This window comes from Tursiops truncatus, chromosome 2, assembly GCF_011762595.2.
Source record: "Tursiops truncatus isolate mTurTru1 chromosome 2, mTurTru1.mat.Y, whole genome shotgun sequence".
Lineage (NCBI taxonomy): Eukaryota > Metazoa > Chordata > Mammalia > Artiodactyla > Delphinidae > Tursiops > Tursiops truncatus.
Window position 1 is genome coordinate 12,889,015 of NC_047035.1, and position 13,910 is coordinate 12,902,924.

The 13,910-nt window shown below is 35.5% G+C and overlaps 1 protein-coding gene and 1 long non-coding RNA gene across 4 annotated transcripts in view; one reads left to right on the top strand and one right to left on the bottom strand.

Annotated features, from left to right (window-relative positions):
• PPP4R3A (protein phosphatase 4 regulatory subunit 3A) overlaps positions 1 to 8,246 on the top strand; it is a 38,751-nt gene extending 30,505 nt beyond the window's left edge. For 2 of the 3 annotated variants that reach the window (XM_019919010.3, XM_019919024.3), the window contains exons 11-15: positions 3,675 to 3,844; positions 4,700 to 4,842; positions 5,520 to 5,710; positions 6,143 to 6,369; positions 7,397 to 8,246. In XM_019919010.3, the coding sequence (XP_019774569.1) occupies positions 3,675 to 3,844; positions 4,700 to 4,842; positions 5,520 to 5,710; positions 6,143 to 6,369; positions 7,397 to 7,507 (842 nt within the window). In that variant the 3' untranslated portion in view covers positions 7,508 to 8,246. Of the gene's footprint in view, positions 1 to 3,674; positions 3,845 to 4,699; positions 4,843 to 5,519; positions 5,711 to 6,142; positions 6,370 to 6,796; positions 6,938 to 7,396 lie in introns of all 3 variants that reach the window. The other variant, XM_019919018.3, reaches the window with a different exon arrangement.
• LOC117311016 (uncharacterized) overlaps positions 1 to 13,910 on the bottom strand; it is a 56,164-nt gene that overhangs the window by 5,158 nt on the left and 37,096 nt on the right. Inside the window, exon 3 of the long non-coding RNA XR_004524997.2 lies at positions 2,106 to 2,175. This is a non-coding gene — a long non-coding RNA (uncharacterized lncRNA). The remainder of the gene's footprint in view (positions 1 to 2,105; positions 2,176 to 13,910) is intronic.

A 13,910-nucleotide genomic window follows, 5' to 3' on the forward strand; every position in this document is an offset into this window, starting at 1 on the left:
GAATATTGCATATAAAGGGCTCTTAAACTCATATTCATTTTCCTTATAAACCTATCATAGCAAAAGTGAGAGTCCCAAAGCAAGTTGAGAGGAAGTTAATAATGAACACTTCTTTGATTTGTTCTTTCATGTCAACATAGAAGGTTTTGTTTGAGTGTAGGAAAGGGAGTTTGAGCAGATGGGACAGAACGGGAAAACTGAATAAATTTTAAAATTAGTTTTATTTAAATAAATTTAACACCTACTACCATGTTTTATTCTAAGATATGCATTTATCATCTCAAATCAAGGTGAGTCTTAAAATTAATGGCATGTCATTATGATTGGTAGCTTTTTTTCTTTGTTTTGTTTTCTTAGTAGTAGAAAGGAAGGTTTTTTGCGATCAGTGGCATCTTACATTTGATGAAGTATGATGCATACCTAGTATTAGGAAAAAGATGATTGACCTGAAGTCAGTTGTCAAGTGGCTCAGAGTTCATTAGGAGGAGATAGTCTGTAAATACCAAAACAACATCAAAAGCACTATATCGAGGTGTGTTTGGATGTATAGTGGAAATGATTTATTCTCCCTGAATGAGGCAGATCAGGAAAACCTTGCAAAAAGAAGTAAAGTAAGTTGTGTCTTGATCATGGGAGAGTGTGAAATTCTTGGTTGAATACACAATTAAGATGAACAAATGTGAAAGTGTCGTATGTTAGAGGTTTGGTATAGGTAGAACACATGAGTCTAGTGGGAGAGTGGCAGAAAAGGGAAAGGCCTTTTCTAAGAGTCCTTCATCTCATTTTGCTTACAGTATTGCAAAGAAAATTTCTCACAGTTCAGTGAGAACTATGAAGAGAATCATGACAAATTAATGAGTTTATATTGTAGGAAATTATCATGCTAGCAAAAATCTTAGTTATGTTTTATTATTTTAATATTTTTCAAACTAAGTTAGGTTATCATTAATTAAACCTCACTCTTTCTCAAATGATTCTCACTCAGTGTGGCTCTCTTCCCAGGATTGAGAATGAGTGGCTTCTGAAAGATGTCAGTCATTAGGAATGCACTCTTTAGGACTGGCTATACAGTAGGAGTTTTAATCAAGGATTTCTAAAAGAACTAAGCATAAATTTGCAGAGATTTACTATCTATTCAGTCTTAGGAAAGAGTACATTAAAATATTAAGTATAGTTTTTTTTTTTTTTAAGGGAGATTTTATAAGTAGATTTAGATGTCCACTTGTAAAGACAAAAGATTGGTTAAATGTACACAGTTTGGGGACTTTGAATTTTTTATACCTGCTGGTTCTTAATTATTATACTTGTATCATATTTAAAGACGACGTAGTCAAGTCTGTGAGTGAGAACAACAATCCTATTTAGTCTTTATAGGTTAGATATGTATGTGTATAGACACACAGACACACACACAGTTTTATCATTCTTGGCCTTTACCAGATTCTTGGATCTTAAATTGTAGCTTTTTAGTTCCTACCTATATGTTGTCTGGCTGTTTTCTAAAATACGGAAATCTATAAGAAGAATGAAGTAGAGAAGAATTTTGTGGTAGATGCTTTTTTTCAGCTATCATTAGTTACATACGCAGCAAAAAGTTTCAGACTTACATAAAATGTCATGTTGTGTAAGGTAAAGATTTATTATTTGTTTTAGAGATGATTGAAACTAAGCGTAAGAGATTCCTGGCATGTTAATAAAGGTTAGAGATGTGAGTGGTAGCAGAGTGCACTTTTACATTGAAAATCCTACATTTGTGCTAACTTGACCTATCGCAAAAGCTTTCTCTAACCTCCTTCGAGCAACTTGACTTCATTAGAACTCACTGGTAAATTTTTGAAAGTAACTTTATTCAACAGCAAGAATAGTGGTTGGACATTTTTCATGCAAGTTTCTTTTTGGGGAGAGGCTTGGGTGGAAATGACACGATTCTTGATATAAATAAATGAGGGCAAATGAGGAGCAAAACAAAACAAAAGCCCATTAGAATTACCTTCTGTCTACCTTGGCAGTTTCTGAACAAAACTGCTCTTGAGGAGATGGCAGTGGTGCCAGCTGCATACTCTGGTCTTAGCGAGTTCTAGGAAGGGAGTTTTCTTTTCACTTACCCGGGAACTGCATGCAGACCACAGGGTTCAATTAGTGTGTGTTATGGTAGGACACAAGTCTTCACAAAGCCTGCAAAGTTGGAGTAACAATTTTTAAAATAACAGCACTTGCCTTAATTACTAAAAGCTTAAAATTTGGCCTATTAGCATGAGCTCTAAAGTATTGATTTTTATTCTAACAAGTGGAACTGCCTAAGTTCCTTTGTCAAGTAACATTAAAAAACAAACAAAACAACAACAACAAAAAACAAGCTCTCAAATCATTGTTTTGGGAAAATAAACCCTTATTAGGCTTTGACTTACCACAAAGAAAGATGATGCTTATTGTTTAAAATGTCTTATTTCACCATGCTTATGTATTTGAAAATACTCAGTAGTTTAAAAAATAAAATGCAATTACTCTTCTATAAACTATTTTGAACTCCCTGCCCACAGTGTCTCTTTAGTAAGAGACACTGTTAAATAAGTTGGATTGTTAAGGCAGTTTATAATCAACTGTACCTAATTGGGCATTCACTTGTGGACCTCTTTTCTGCCAACTAAAGAAAAATTGAGCTGCTTTACTCCTCTGCCTTCCTACCCAGAAACCGTGTCAGCATGGTTGCCTGGCTACCTGCTCATGAAGGACTTGATTAATAACAAATTGGCAATTTAACGAGCCACTTCCATGATCTCCAAAGAAACCAAAATACAAACACAATATTTAATCTTGCCAACCGAAGACGATGTGACTGCATGAAGTGAGTATGCTTTTTTGAACTGTTTACAATAACTGGGGCATTAACTTACTGATAATTCCATTCAGGTAAAGAGGGCTTTGTTGAAGTCTAGCTGTCTGAGTATATTTGGATCTTGACGAATGGTGACTTAAGTAACTCCCCATACCTCAAGATGTAAATATACCTTTTAATCTGTAAGTTAAAGCCTAATTAATTGTAAAAAGGAAAACTAGGGGAAAAAAATAAAAAGCATACTCGCTGCAGTAAGCATAGAGGACCACATTTTAAAAACATCCTCTAAACTGATTCCTAAACTCTGGGAAGGCAAATTTTGGGTCATGCAGATTTCTGTGGGTTTACGGCATTTCTACAAACACATCCAAAAACAAATCAATGTAAACACCATTAACCCTGATAAGAGTGTCCAAAAATAAGGAAGATCAAATTATAGAGTGGATTGCCCTAATAAAACAATGTTTTTTCTGTTGTTTTGAAGGTATATACAAAAGGATATATTTGGAATTTTCTCATCTTAAGTAGTATGATAGGTTAATTCATTTATTAGCCCTAGCTTAGCTCTAATTTCAGATGTAAAGTACATTTTGGTAATCAGTAACTTATTTCCAGAATTCTTCTGGCTCTCTAAGACTTGTGTTCTATGGTGACATACACTGCTTTTAGAATACATTTTTCTGATAACCTTTTTGTAATCCTTATCTTTAGGTTCATACTTCTGGAAGCAGTAACTTATTACTGCATGAAGAACTATGTTTATTTAACAGGTTTTTTTGTAATTCTAAAATATGAAGATATGGTATGTAATTTGAACAACAATGCCTCTGTGTTTCAGGTGCTCTTCGTTTTAAGAGAAAGATTATTGGATTAAAAGATGAGTTTTACAACCGCTATATAATGAAAAGTTTTTTGTTTGAACCAGTAGTCAAAGCATTTCTCAACAATGGATCCCGCTACAATCTGATGAACTCTGCCATAATAGAAATGTTTGAATTTATTAGAGTGGTAGGTTCTATACTTTTTAGTTAGAATTTTGGTTTTGTTTGAGCAAATCAAATATGCATTGTTGGTATTTTGGCTTATTTGAGATTATTATATTTGGAGAGAATTTTTGAAAGAAAACCAGTGTTACCAAAAGCTTATGATAGATTCAATTTGAACTAACAAAAACCAAAATAATCTCTCTCAGCAGCTAGTTTCAAACTATCTCAGGATAGTTTGAAAATTGATTTAACACTGTCACGGTAGTCATTTTAAGAAAGTAAAATTATAGTTGGCATAAGTATTCAGATGTGTTTTTTGTTTTTAACTTGGAGGTTTTTTGAATTTTCCTTGACATTCCTCCATATGTCTCTAAAGAGTAAATTTCATTCTTTAATGATACAGTAGGCTGGTAGTTCTCAAACATTGGTGTGTCTCAGAATTATCTGTGGCATGCTTTTTTAAAATTTCGGTAAAATAAACATAACAAAATTTGCCCTTTTAACCATTTTTTAAAGTGTACAGTTCACTGGCGTTAAGTGTATTCACATTGTTGTGCAATCATCACTGCCATCCATCTCTAGCACTTTTCTGTATATATGCCTAGGCACCACCCCAGACTTACTGAATGAGAATCATCTAGGGTAGGACCTGAGCATTTACTTTGGAAAGAGCCATGGATAATTCTGAGGTACACCAAAAGTCAGGGGCTATTGAAGTAGCCAGTATTTGTTATGCCCATTTGCATTTTTTTGTCCCTAAGATTGGATAATAATTTTAAGAAATTAAACCATTTTGGGCGGGTTTATGAGTTCACTACAATTAAGCCTCATTTTGCTAATTTTTCCTATCATTTTTTATTATAATTCTTTTTTATAGGAAGATATAAAATCATTAACTGCTCATGTAATTGAAAATTACTGGAAAGCATTGGAAGATGTAGATTATGTACAAACATTTAAAGGACTGAAACTGAGATTTGAACAACAAAGAGAAAGGCAAGATAATCCCAAACTTGACAGGTAGATTACCACATATTTGAACCTATTCATTCAGTGACAAGTTTATGATGGTAGCTCTTTTTTGCTTGTTTATTATTTAGCTTGGCAGCAGAGGGGGAAATAAGCAGATGGAGGTTGTAGTTTTTTCTAATGGTCAATGTAAATGTTTTCCTGACGGTGTTAGGTGGGTATCAGTATGATTTGTAGACTTTTCTCAGGCATATATCAAGTTAGATAATGCAAAAGAAAAAAAGCAAAACACTGATATGGCAATAAGGCTACTTTTGTGTCCAAAGTAAAATCAGAATATTATTGTATTTGCTTTGCTTTAAGGTTACAAATTATTTTAATGCAATTGTGTACATTTTTTTCTAAATACCTGAGTTCACATACTTGTGGTATATTTTAAAATCCATAAATTAAGACTTGTTAATTCGTAGTGTTAGCAAGTTTAATAACTGATCTGTAACAGTACAATTTTGATAATGGGAATTTTGATTCCACTACTTAACACTAGATATGGTGGAGTGTAGTTTTTTGTTATATGCTAGGTAAAATCTGTTTTTTTTTCCCCCACCTCTGTGTGTATAAATCTGTATTATTCCATTTATCTATTAAGACTGTAATTTGGGATAATATTTGAAGACAAAAGTCTTTATATGAGTCTATTAATTCTACTTTCTTCTCTTTACTCATAGTATGCGTTCCATTTTGAGGAATCATAGATATCGAAGAGACGCCAGAACACTAGAAGATGAAGAGGAGATGTGGTTCAACACAGATGAAGATGACATGGAAGATGGAGAAGCTGTCGTGTCTCCATCTGACAAAACTAAGAGTGATGATGACATTATGGATCCAATAAGTAAATTCATGGAGAGGAAGAAATGTATGTTGAAAAGATGGGCAAGGAAATATTGAAGGCTTTCTCACTCTAGGTTTATCCTTTTTTCCTTGACAGAATGATTAGTATCTACTTTGTGTCACAACAGATATTAAAAGACTCTTGCTTTATAGAGTGTGAATTTAATAGCTCTGTTGTGAAGGTATAGACTAAATTTTCCTAATTTGTCTTGAGTGAGATATTTCAGAAGGGTAGGAACACTGACTATAATACTGAAGGTCTCCTTCCTTCTCAGTAGTAAAGTCCTGTGGATAAGGATGCTTAGTATTTTGCTAAGCTTTGTTCATAAACTGAATTTCAGTGTCGCTCTCTGGCAAAGGACTAAGCTAGTTAATTGTGTTTTTAGTGCCACCTCACTTGGAGGTTTTTGAAAAGATGAGTATGGGTGACAATTATTGACAGTATTCTCATTTTTAGTAAAAGAAAGTGAGGAAAAGGAGGTGCTTCTGAAAACGAATCTTTCTGGTCGGCAGAGCCCAAGTTTCAAGCTTTCCCTCTCTAGTGGAACAAAGACTACCCTCTCCAGCCAGTCACCTGCAACAAATCTGCCTGGTTCTCCAGGCTCACCTGGATCCCCAGGATCTCCAGGCTCTCCTGGATCCATCCCTAAAAATACATCTCAGACGGCAGCTATTACTACCAAGGTATGTTTTTGACTCCCAGACCTACCTAATTTAAGCTTTCCCAACAATAAAATTGTTGTGACTAGTAGTCCCTTTGGTTACTGTCTTTTGGAACTGATTTTAACATTTGTGAACTAGGGAATAATTCTCCCACCAGCCGTTGAGAAATTTCTGAAAGTTTTTATGACCAATTCAGAAGTTTGAATATATTCTTATTTTGGTTGTTTGCATTTTAGCACCTTAAGTTCACATTTGTATGTGTCAAAACATTTACAGAAATTTTAAAGTTAAATTATTATTTACTTTTATCAGCTTTCCCCATTAATACCCAGATAAAGACTTCGTAGGAAGAATATAATCTAAATATCTGGACACTCCTAACTTAATTTTGTCAAGCAAGGTTTATAAAAAAGAATTAACTGTCTACTATCACTAACATTTCCTTTAGGAAGGATCACAATTTTACCACCAAAAATGTAGGAAAGACATAATCTCAGAAAAAACCAATTCTTTTGGCTGCCTTATGTTTCCCTGGACTAGCAGTTAACAGACTGGCATTTGGGATTCATTGATCTACATCAAGACTAAAGTGAGCTACAGTGGTTTCTGGTGAAGGAGCAGGGCTAAAAGGAAGAAGCCTGGATGAAATAATGAGGAAGGGACAGGGCAGAATCACTTTCCTAGCCTCCGATAGTCTGTCTACCCTCATTTCTAGTGGTCTGTTTATTTTCTGTGGTTTTAATTTTGATGCTGTTTAGACTCTGTTAAAGAAAATTTTTTTAATGCATAAAGTCTTAAAACTTAAGTTTTGAATTTTAAATTCAGTAATTAGTGTTTATCTACTGGGTGTTTTGCAAGGATCATAAACTGCTTAAAATTTTATCATGGAAAACTTGGGAAATATGTAATGAATTTCAGCTGCATACAATCTCACCTCCCAGAAATAACCAGTTAGTATATTGGGGTGGGGGTATATCCTTTACCAGACTTAAGACATATGTATTTGAAAATGTAGTGTTTTCTTAAAGTAATCCTTATTTCCGAACAGGGAGGCCTCGTGGGTCTGGTAGATTATCCTGATGATGATGAGGATGATGATGAGGACGAAGACAAGGAAGACACGCTCCCTTTGTCAAAGAAAGCAAAGTTTGAGTCATAATGGCAGCTGCCTGTGATCAGTACCTGTTGAGAAAACTGGTTCTCTACCCCTCCCCACTACAAATCTATAACAGAGCAGTGGCCTCTTGTGAATGACTGATACAGCTCAGCTCGCACACTTGACTTCTGCTCATCAAGTGCCAATTCAGTGGAGCAGGAGGAGGGGATAATTATACATTTAGGGGGAAGACTTACACCTTCGAGGTCTAAGCTTGGACCACACATTGCCCTTTTCTCAGGGAAGGAAATGGAAACGAAAAGCCAACAGGGCAGGGGTTTTGTAAGTGGAACTCTGGATTGACTGGTCAGTTGCTACAATCAGAATATGCTTTCTCGGACCATGTTTGAGACTCAGAAGAATAGGCTTTTCTGCCCTAATTCTTCACTAGTTAAGAATGCCAGCAGTTTCTTTGTATAAAGAGACCTGCCTTTAAAATCGTACATTCTGAACATTTTAGTCAAGCTACAGCAGGTTTGGAAAAACCTCTTCGGGGGAGGGGCGAATATGAGGTTTCCTCTTTTTTATCTGTTCCCTTTGCCCTTCAAACTGCAGATTTTTTTTTTAAGTGGGGATTTGTCCCTACTTGATTAAAGATTGAGTGGAATTCTAGATGTGGTCATTTGTGTCATAATTTTTTTTGTTTCATTTTGTTTTTGATTTTTTTTTTTCTCCTGAGTGTATCCTTAGTTGTTGAGTATATATATTTGGGACCATTAAAAACTTTTTTGATGTAATATAACCTAACGTTGTGCTGGTACCTGTTTTACCATGTGTAATTTTTGTTCTCCATCACAGTTCTTAATTTGTTTAGAGTTTTATGAAAGATGGAATAGTTTTTATTGACAAAAGCAAAGTAATCTTACACTATGTGCATACAAAAAGCAATACTATTTTGTGACTAAATATTTTATATTAAAATTTACATCAGCAACTGTCTTGAGAATTCAGGGAAATAGAGTGGAATTTAAAATTTCAGCAGTTTTGTTAAACCTAGAAACATAAAATTAGTATTCCAAAGAGATTCTGAAATTTCATATCTTGGGAAAATGATGGTACATTAAATCAAAATTGAGGATGAATAATATAAAAATAACGTATTTGACTTTTGAGTAATAAAAAAAGTGAAGAGTAAGAGAAATTGTATTAGTTGTATTTTTTTTTTCTTTTTTTTTAATTACTCCCTTTGGAATACCAGTTGGAGTTGTAAGCGGTGGTTCCTAAATAAATACCTGGCCAGAGGACCATCAGATACCACTTCATTAAAACAGTATGTTTAAATAGGTTCTTTTTATTGTCTTAGGTGTGCTAAAATTCTTTTAAGGAAACGAACATAAATATCTCAATTCCACATACCCTCACTTTTTTAAAGTGAAGATTTTAGAACTTACTGAAGAATGTATTTGCAAATGTGAATAAAAATCCATATCTAGGAAGAGGATACTATTTTAAGTATCATATACTTTAACTGGATAATCTAGCAAGCACTGTGTGCTTCTACCTTAGCTCCTCTTTTGCTTAGCCCTCAGTACATTGCGATACCAAAAACAAGCTTATATGGAATAGTTGCATAGAAAACCAGAAAGCAACAACTTGCCACAGTCATGAAAAGTCTCATTGTTGGCTAATTTTTTTTTTAATGAAACTTTGGGTGCATTATTAACTGTAAGAGTTTAAGTGTATTTCACTACAGTATAGTGCTTCTTCTGGGCCACAAGTTCTGGCAATTAATCATTTTAATCAACTTATCTTGCAAATAAAGAGAACAGAAACTTAATAGGATGTAAGTTAATTATATTATGTCTTCCTTTATTACCTAGAAAGTCCCGTGTGAAATGTTTGTGCCTTAAACATACAGTTTAAACTGACCTTTCTGATTGACTCGTGGAACATGTATTTGTCTTGGTATTCTGGGGGTTCTTGGGTAGTGGGAAGAACCATCCCTTGTTTTTATGAATTGTGGTCCAGTATATTAAAAAAAAAAAGATACTAACTATTGGCCTTCAACATTTAAGGGATGCCCTTTCATTGATGGACAGATGGGTTACTGAAGCGGAACTTCACACATGCTGCTACAATAGGAGAAAAGTCTAAACAGCCGCTTGTTTCATGGAGGAAGACTCTTAGCAATAAATTGCTAGAAACACAATACTTGAATTGACACAGTACCGTCTGACTCAAGTCCACACTTTCAAGTATAAATACTATTTTGATAACCGATGTGAATATAATAATGTAAATACGTACTTTAATGATACCTGTTGGTTCTTTTGCTCATTTTAAAATGAAAAATTTCACTTCTCAGAGTGATTACCTAGCAGTTTCTGAAAAAGATCTGTAAGTGCTACAGAAAACACCCTGACATCCCATCTTGTCCAGAAATGCTATCCTGGCAGAATGAAGCCTGATGGGTTTTCTCTGCCTGATTGATTGTACTCAGATCCTGCATGTCATTTTCTCTGGAACACCAATGTTGCTGCAAGTCAATTTTGTGAATTTGGAACTGAGGGGGAGACATGGAGCAGGGGGGAACATTCCTCTGTTTTTATTCTTTATTTAAGCAGTGGCGTTTGTAAAGCTTGCAAGATAAGAACAGCAAGGAGTTTACACTGGAAGATTTCTTTAAGTGGATAACTTTATGTTATCAACCTATTTCTAATATTCACCATGAATAACTTTGTTTAAACAGCATGGTAAAATCCCTTTGGGGGAAATTTAGGACCTTCGAAATTCTTCTATACAAGGAAACTTTTTCTGCCGTAACATCCATTTTGAGCAAGAGAATTATAGAAACATTTTTACGGGATGGATTATTGTCTACCGTTATAGTGGGACATTGACACGTGAGGAAATGGGGCAATCATCAGTATTTGTACTCACTGCTAAATCAGTCTGATTTTCCTCTTTGGCCTTAATGCTTCTTCATCTTGGCTCTTTTGAAAGGAAACTGTAGAGAGGCTCTCTTCAAATAGATTAAACGTCCTAACTGTTGGAGTCAGATGTCTTGGTCCTTAAAATAACTCTAGTTGGAGACACAACTTTCCTTGACCTTTCTGCTCTCCTAGGTAAGTTCTTCCATGGACTCAAAGGGCATAGTGATTTCTTCAACATGATGCTAAATCGGCTTAATTTCCGTATATTCCCACCATGGTGTAAGTCACATCCTACCTGCAAATTCAGTGGCCCCTTTCCATCTTTATATTACTTGACACTTAGGCAGCATTTGCTACTATCCATTGTCTTCTTGATACCTTATTCTCTTGGCTTCTCTCACATGTGCTTTAACATTACTGACCTTTCTACTGTTTGATAGTTCCCTACTTTACCTCTTAAATGCTGGGATTCACTAGGGTTCCATCTTGGGTACTCATCTTCCCAAATTCCAGCCAGCCACATAATGTCCCTGTTCCAATCGTCCTCTGCTCTAAAAGACTGCCTTAACCTGTCACGTGCCCCTCCGAATGCTCTTCTTGCCTTGCCTGCTGATGAACTCATTTATCATTCAGAAGTGCTCCCCTGATACTTGGGACTCAATCCTTGAAGGAAGGGGTTATATCTTTTTCAACTTTGTATCCTTAGTATCTAGCATGATACCCAGCCCACAGATGGATCTCCACATGTTTATTGGATGAATAAAGGAAAGACTGAGTAATGTGCATGCAGTATAGAGACTGGGAAAGTCTTTTAGCTGATGCCCTTACACAGTCAAGTTTGACTCATTCTTGACCATGAAATTCCCTCTGTGGATATAAAGGGAGGACTCAAGACCTCTGTCCTGTCCTTCATACCTTTGAGCCTTAGGTTAACAACACAAGGGGGTATTTTTGGTTCATACAATTAGCATATCTTGAGTCATTTCAACAACCACTAAAATTCTACTTAGACCAGTTTTCCTGGTCTGTTCATCCTGGGCTCCAGCATCTCTAACTCTTTAACTCTCTTACTGGTCTGTTGGTCACAGTTCTTCACCTGTAAGTACAGACCCCTGCCTTTTATTGCTAGACTTAGCCATAGCTGTAGATTTCACAAACCACTTACCTATTGGTCTGATGTTTATTTTATTAAATCTCATGCTCTAAAACTTTTATATCTTGGTCTTTTTCCTGGGGTGTGAGTTCCTAGAAGGCAGGCCCAGATTTAGATGATTAGGTATATAGGTAGATTGGTTGGGTAGATAGATTTTCTATGTAGAATCAATGGATACTTCGCAAGAATAATAAAAGGGATGCATTTTCTTCATTGCTGAAAGAACATTTTAGATAACGAGCCTGAAGAATGTGATCACTCAAACTGTAGCACTGCATTCTAGCATTAAATAACCTTGTACAGGAATGTGTTGCTGCTGTCTTGCAGAAAAGAAGCAGATTGATTAATTTTACTTTAATGCTGGTGTAATTCACAAAGCAAAACCTGAATTGCTACTTCAGGTTTTCTCCTTCTAAAGTACTACTCTGGAAGGAGATGAGGAAATAATGATATGTTTTATTAACAACTTCCTAGATGGTTCTCTGGCTCATAGGTGTCCCAACAAAACCAAGAGCGCAGAAGAAATTGTCTTTTAGAATTCTCGGGTAGCTTTCAAAAAGGCTCTGAATGTGATTTGAATTATTAGTGAAAACCTTTTGCCCAAAGCCCTGCCAATTCAAGCGCTTCTTGGACCTACACTGGAAGACTAGAATGGGGGTGGCGGTTGGGGATGGAATGAACAAGAGGTTGAATGAGCACTCAAGAAACTCACAGTATGTGCTCCACACATGTTGATTAATCAAATTGATACCAAGAACAAATTTCCTGGGAGAAAGTGGTGTAAAGCTACAGAGACAAGGTGTAATTGCAACAGCATAGTCAGAATGTCCTGAGTTTGAATTCTTACTCTGCTACTGAGACCTTAGACAAGTTCCTTAAGCCTTGGTTTCCCCATCTGTAACGGGAGTAACATTACAAGACAAGTGTGAGGACTGTAGAATGAACGTGTGTGTGTGTGTGTGTGTGTGTGTAGATAAAGCAACTATCCCAATGGTATATATTCAGTAGATGGTAGCTATTTAATATATTAATGTAGTCCAAATCTGGAGAGAGATGGGTATGATGATTTTGTCTTTAAAACTTAAAACTATCCATTTTCAGGAGTCAATTCAGTCTATACAGTGGGGGATTGATATCCAATATATTGGTTAAAAGTACATTCAGGACTGGCAACATGACGAGCTTGGCAAATCTGCCCCACACAAAATAATTTAAAAACTGGGTAAAATTGTCAAAACCAACCATTTCAGGACTCTGGACATTAGCCAAAGGTATATAACAAATTGAGAAGAGTTCATTCAAGAATCTTCTTTTTAAAAAGCGAGAGTCTGGCATTTGGCCTGGGGTTACTCCCATACCCATCTTCCACTATTCCCTCAGCTCAACCAGCTAGGTAGTTCTACCAATGCAGGACAGCTGTGAAAACAAGCAGTTTCATTACTGGAAGTGGCTGACTTGATTCGAGTGGAGGAAAAAAAAATACATGCCCTCGGTTGTTCACAAATTGGTTGTTCACAGAAACAGTAGCCTGACCAAGAAAAATAGAAGATTCAAATTACTAAAATCAGAAATGCAAGATATTTGGTTGGGACACTGTTACAGAAATGAAAAGGATTACAAAGGAATACTATGAATAACTATGCCAATAAATTAGATGAAATGGACAAATTCCTAGCAAGATATAAAATAATAAGAAATAGACAAAAATTTGAACAGACCAATTATTAGTAAGGAGGTTGAATCAGTAATCAAGAACCTCCCAACAAACAGCAGTCCAGGACCAGATGGGTTCACTAGTGACTTCTACCAAACATTTAAAAAAAATTAATCCCATTCCTTCTCAAACTTGTCCAAAGTTTAGAAGAGGAGGGCACACTTCTGAATTCATTTTATGAGGCTAGCATTACCCTGATACCAAAACCAGACATGGATGCCACAAGAAAATAAAATTATAGGCCATATCCCTGATAAACATAGATGCAAAAATCCTCAATAATATAATAAGCAAACTAAATCCAACAATACATTAAAAAGATTATATCCATGGTCAAATAGGATTTATTCCAGAGGTGCAAGTATGGTTCAACATCTGCAAATCAATGTGATAAGTCCCATTAATAAAATGAAGGATAAAAACCATATGATCATCTCAATAGATGAAGAAAAAGCATTTGACAAAATTCAACATCCATTTATGATAACTCTTAACAAAGTGAGTAAAGAGGGAACGTACCTCATCATAATAAAGGCCATATATGACAAGCCCACAGCTAACCTCATACTAATGGTATAATAAAAAGCTGAAAGCTTTTCTTCTAAGATCAGGAACAGGACAAGGATGCTCACTCTAACCATTTTTATTCAACATAGTATTGGGAGT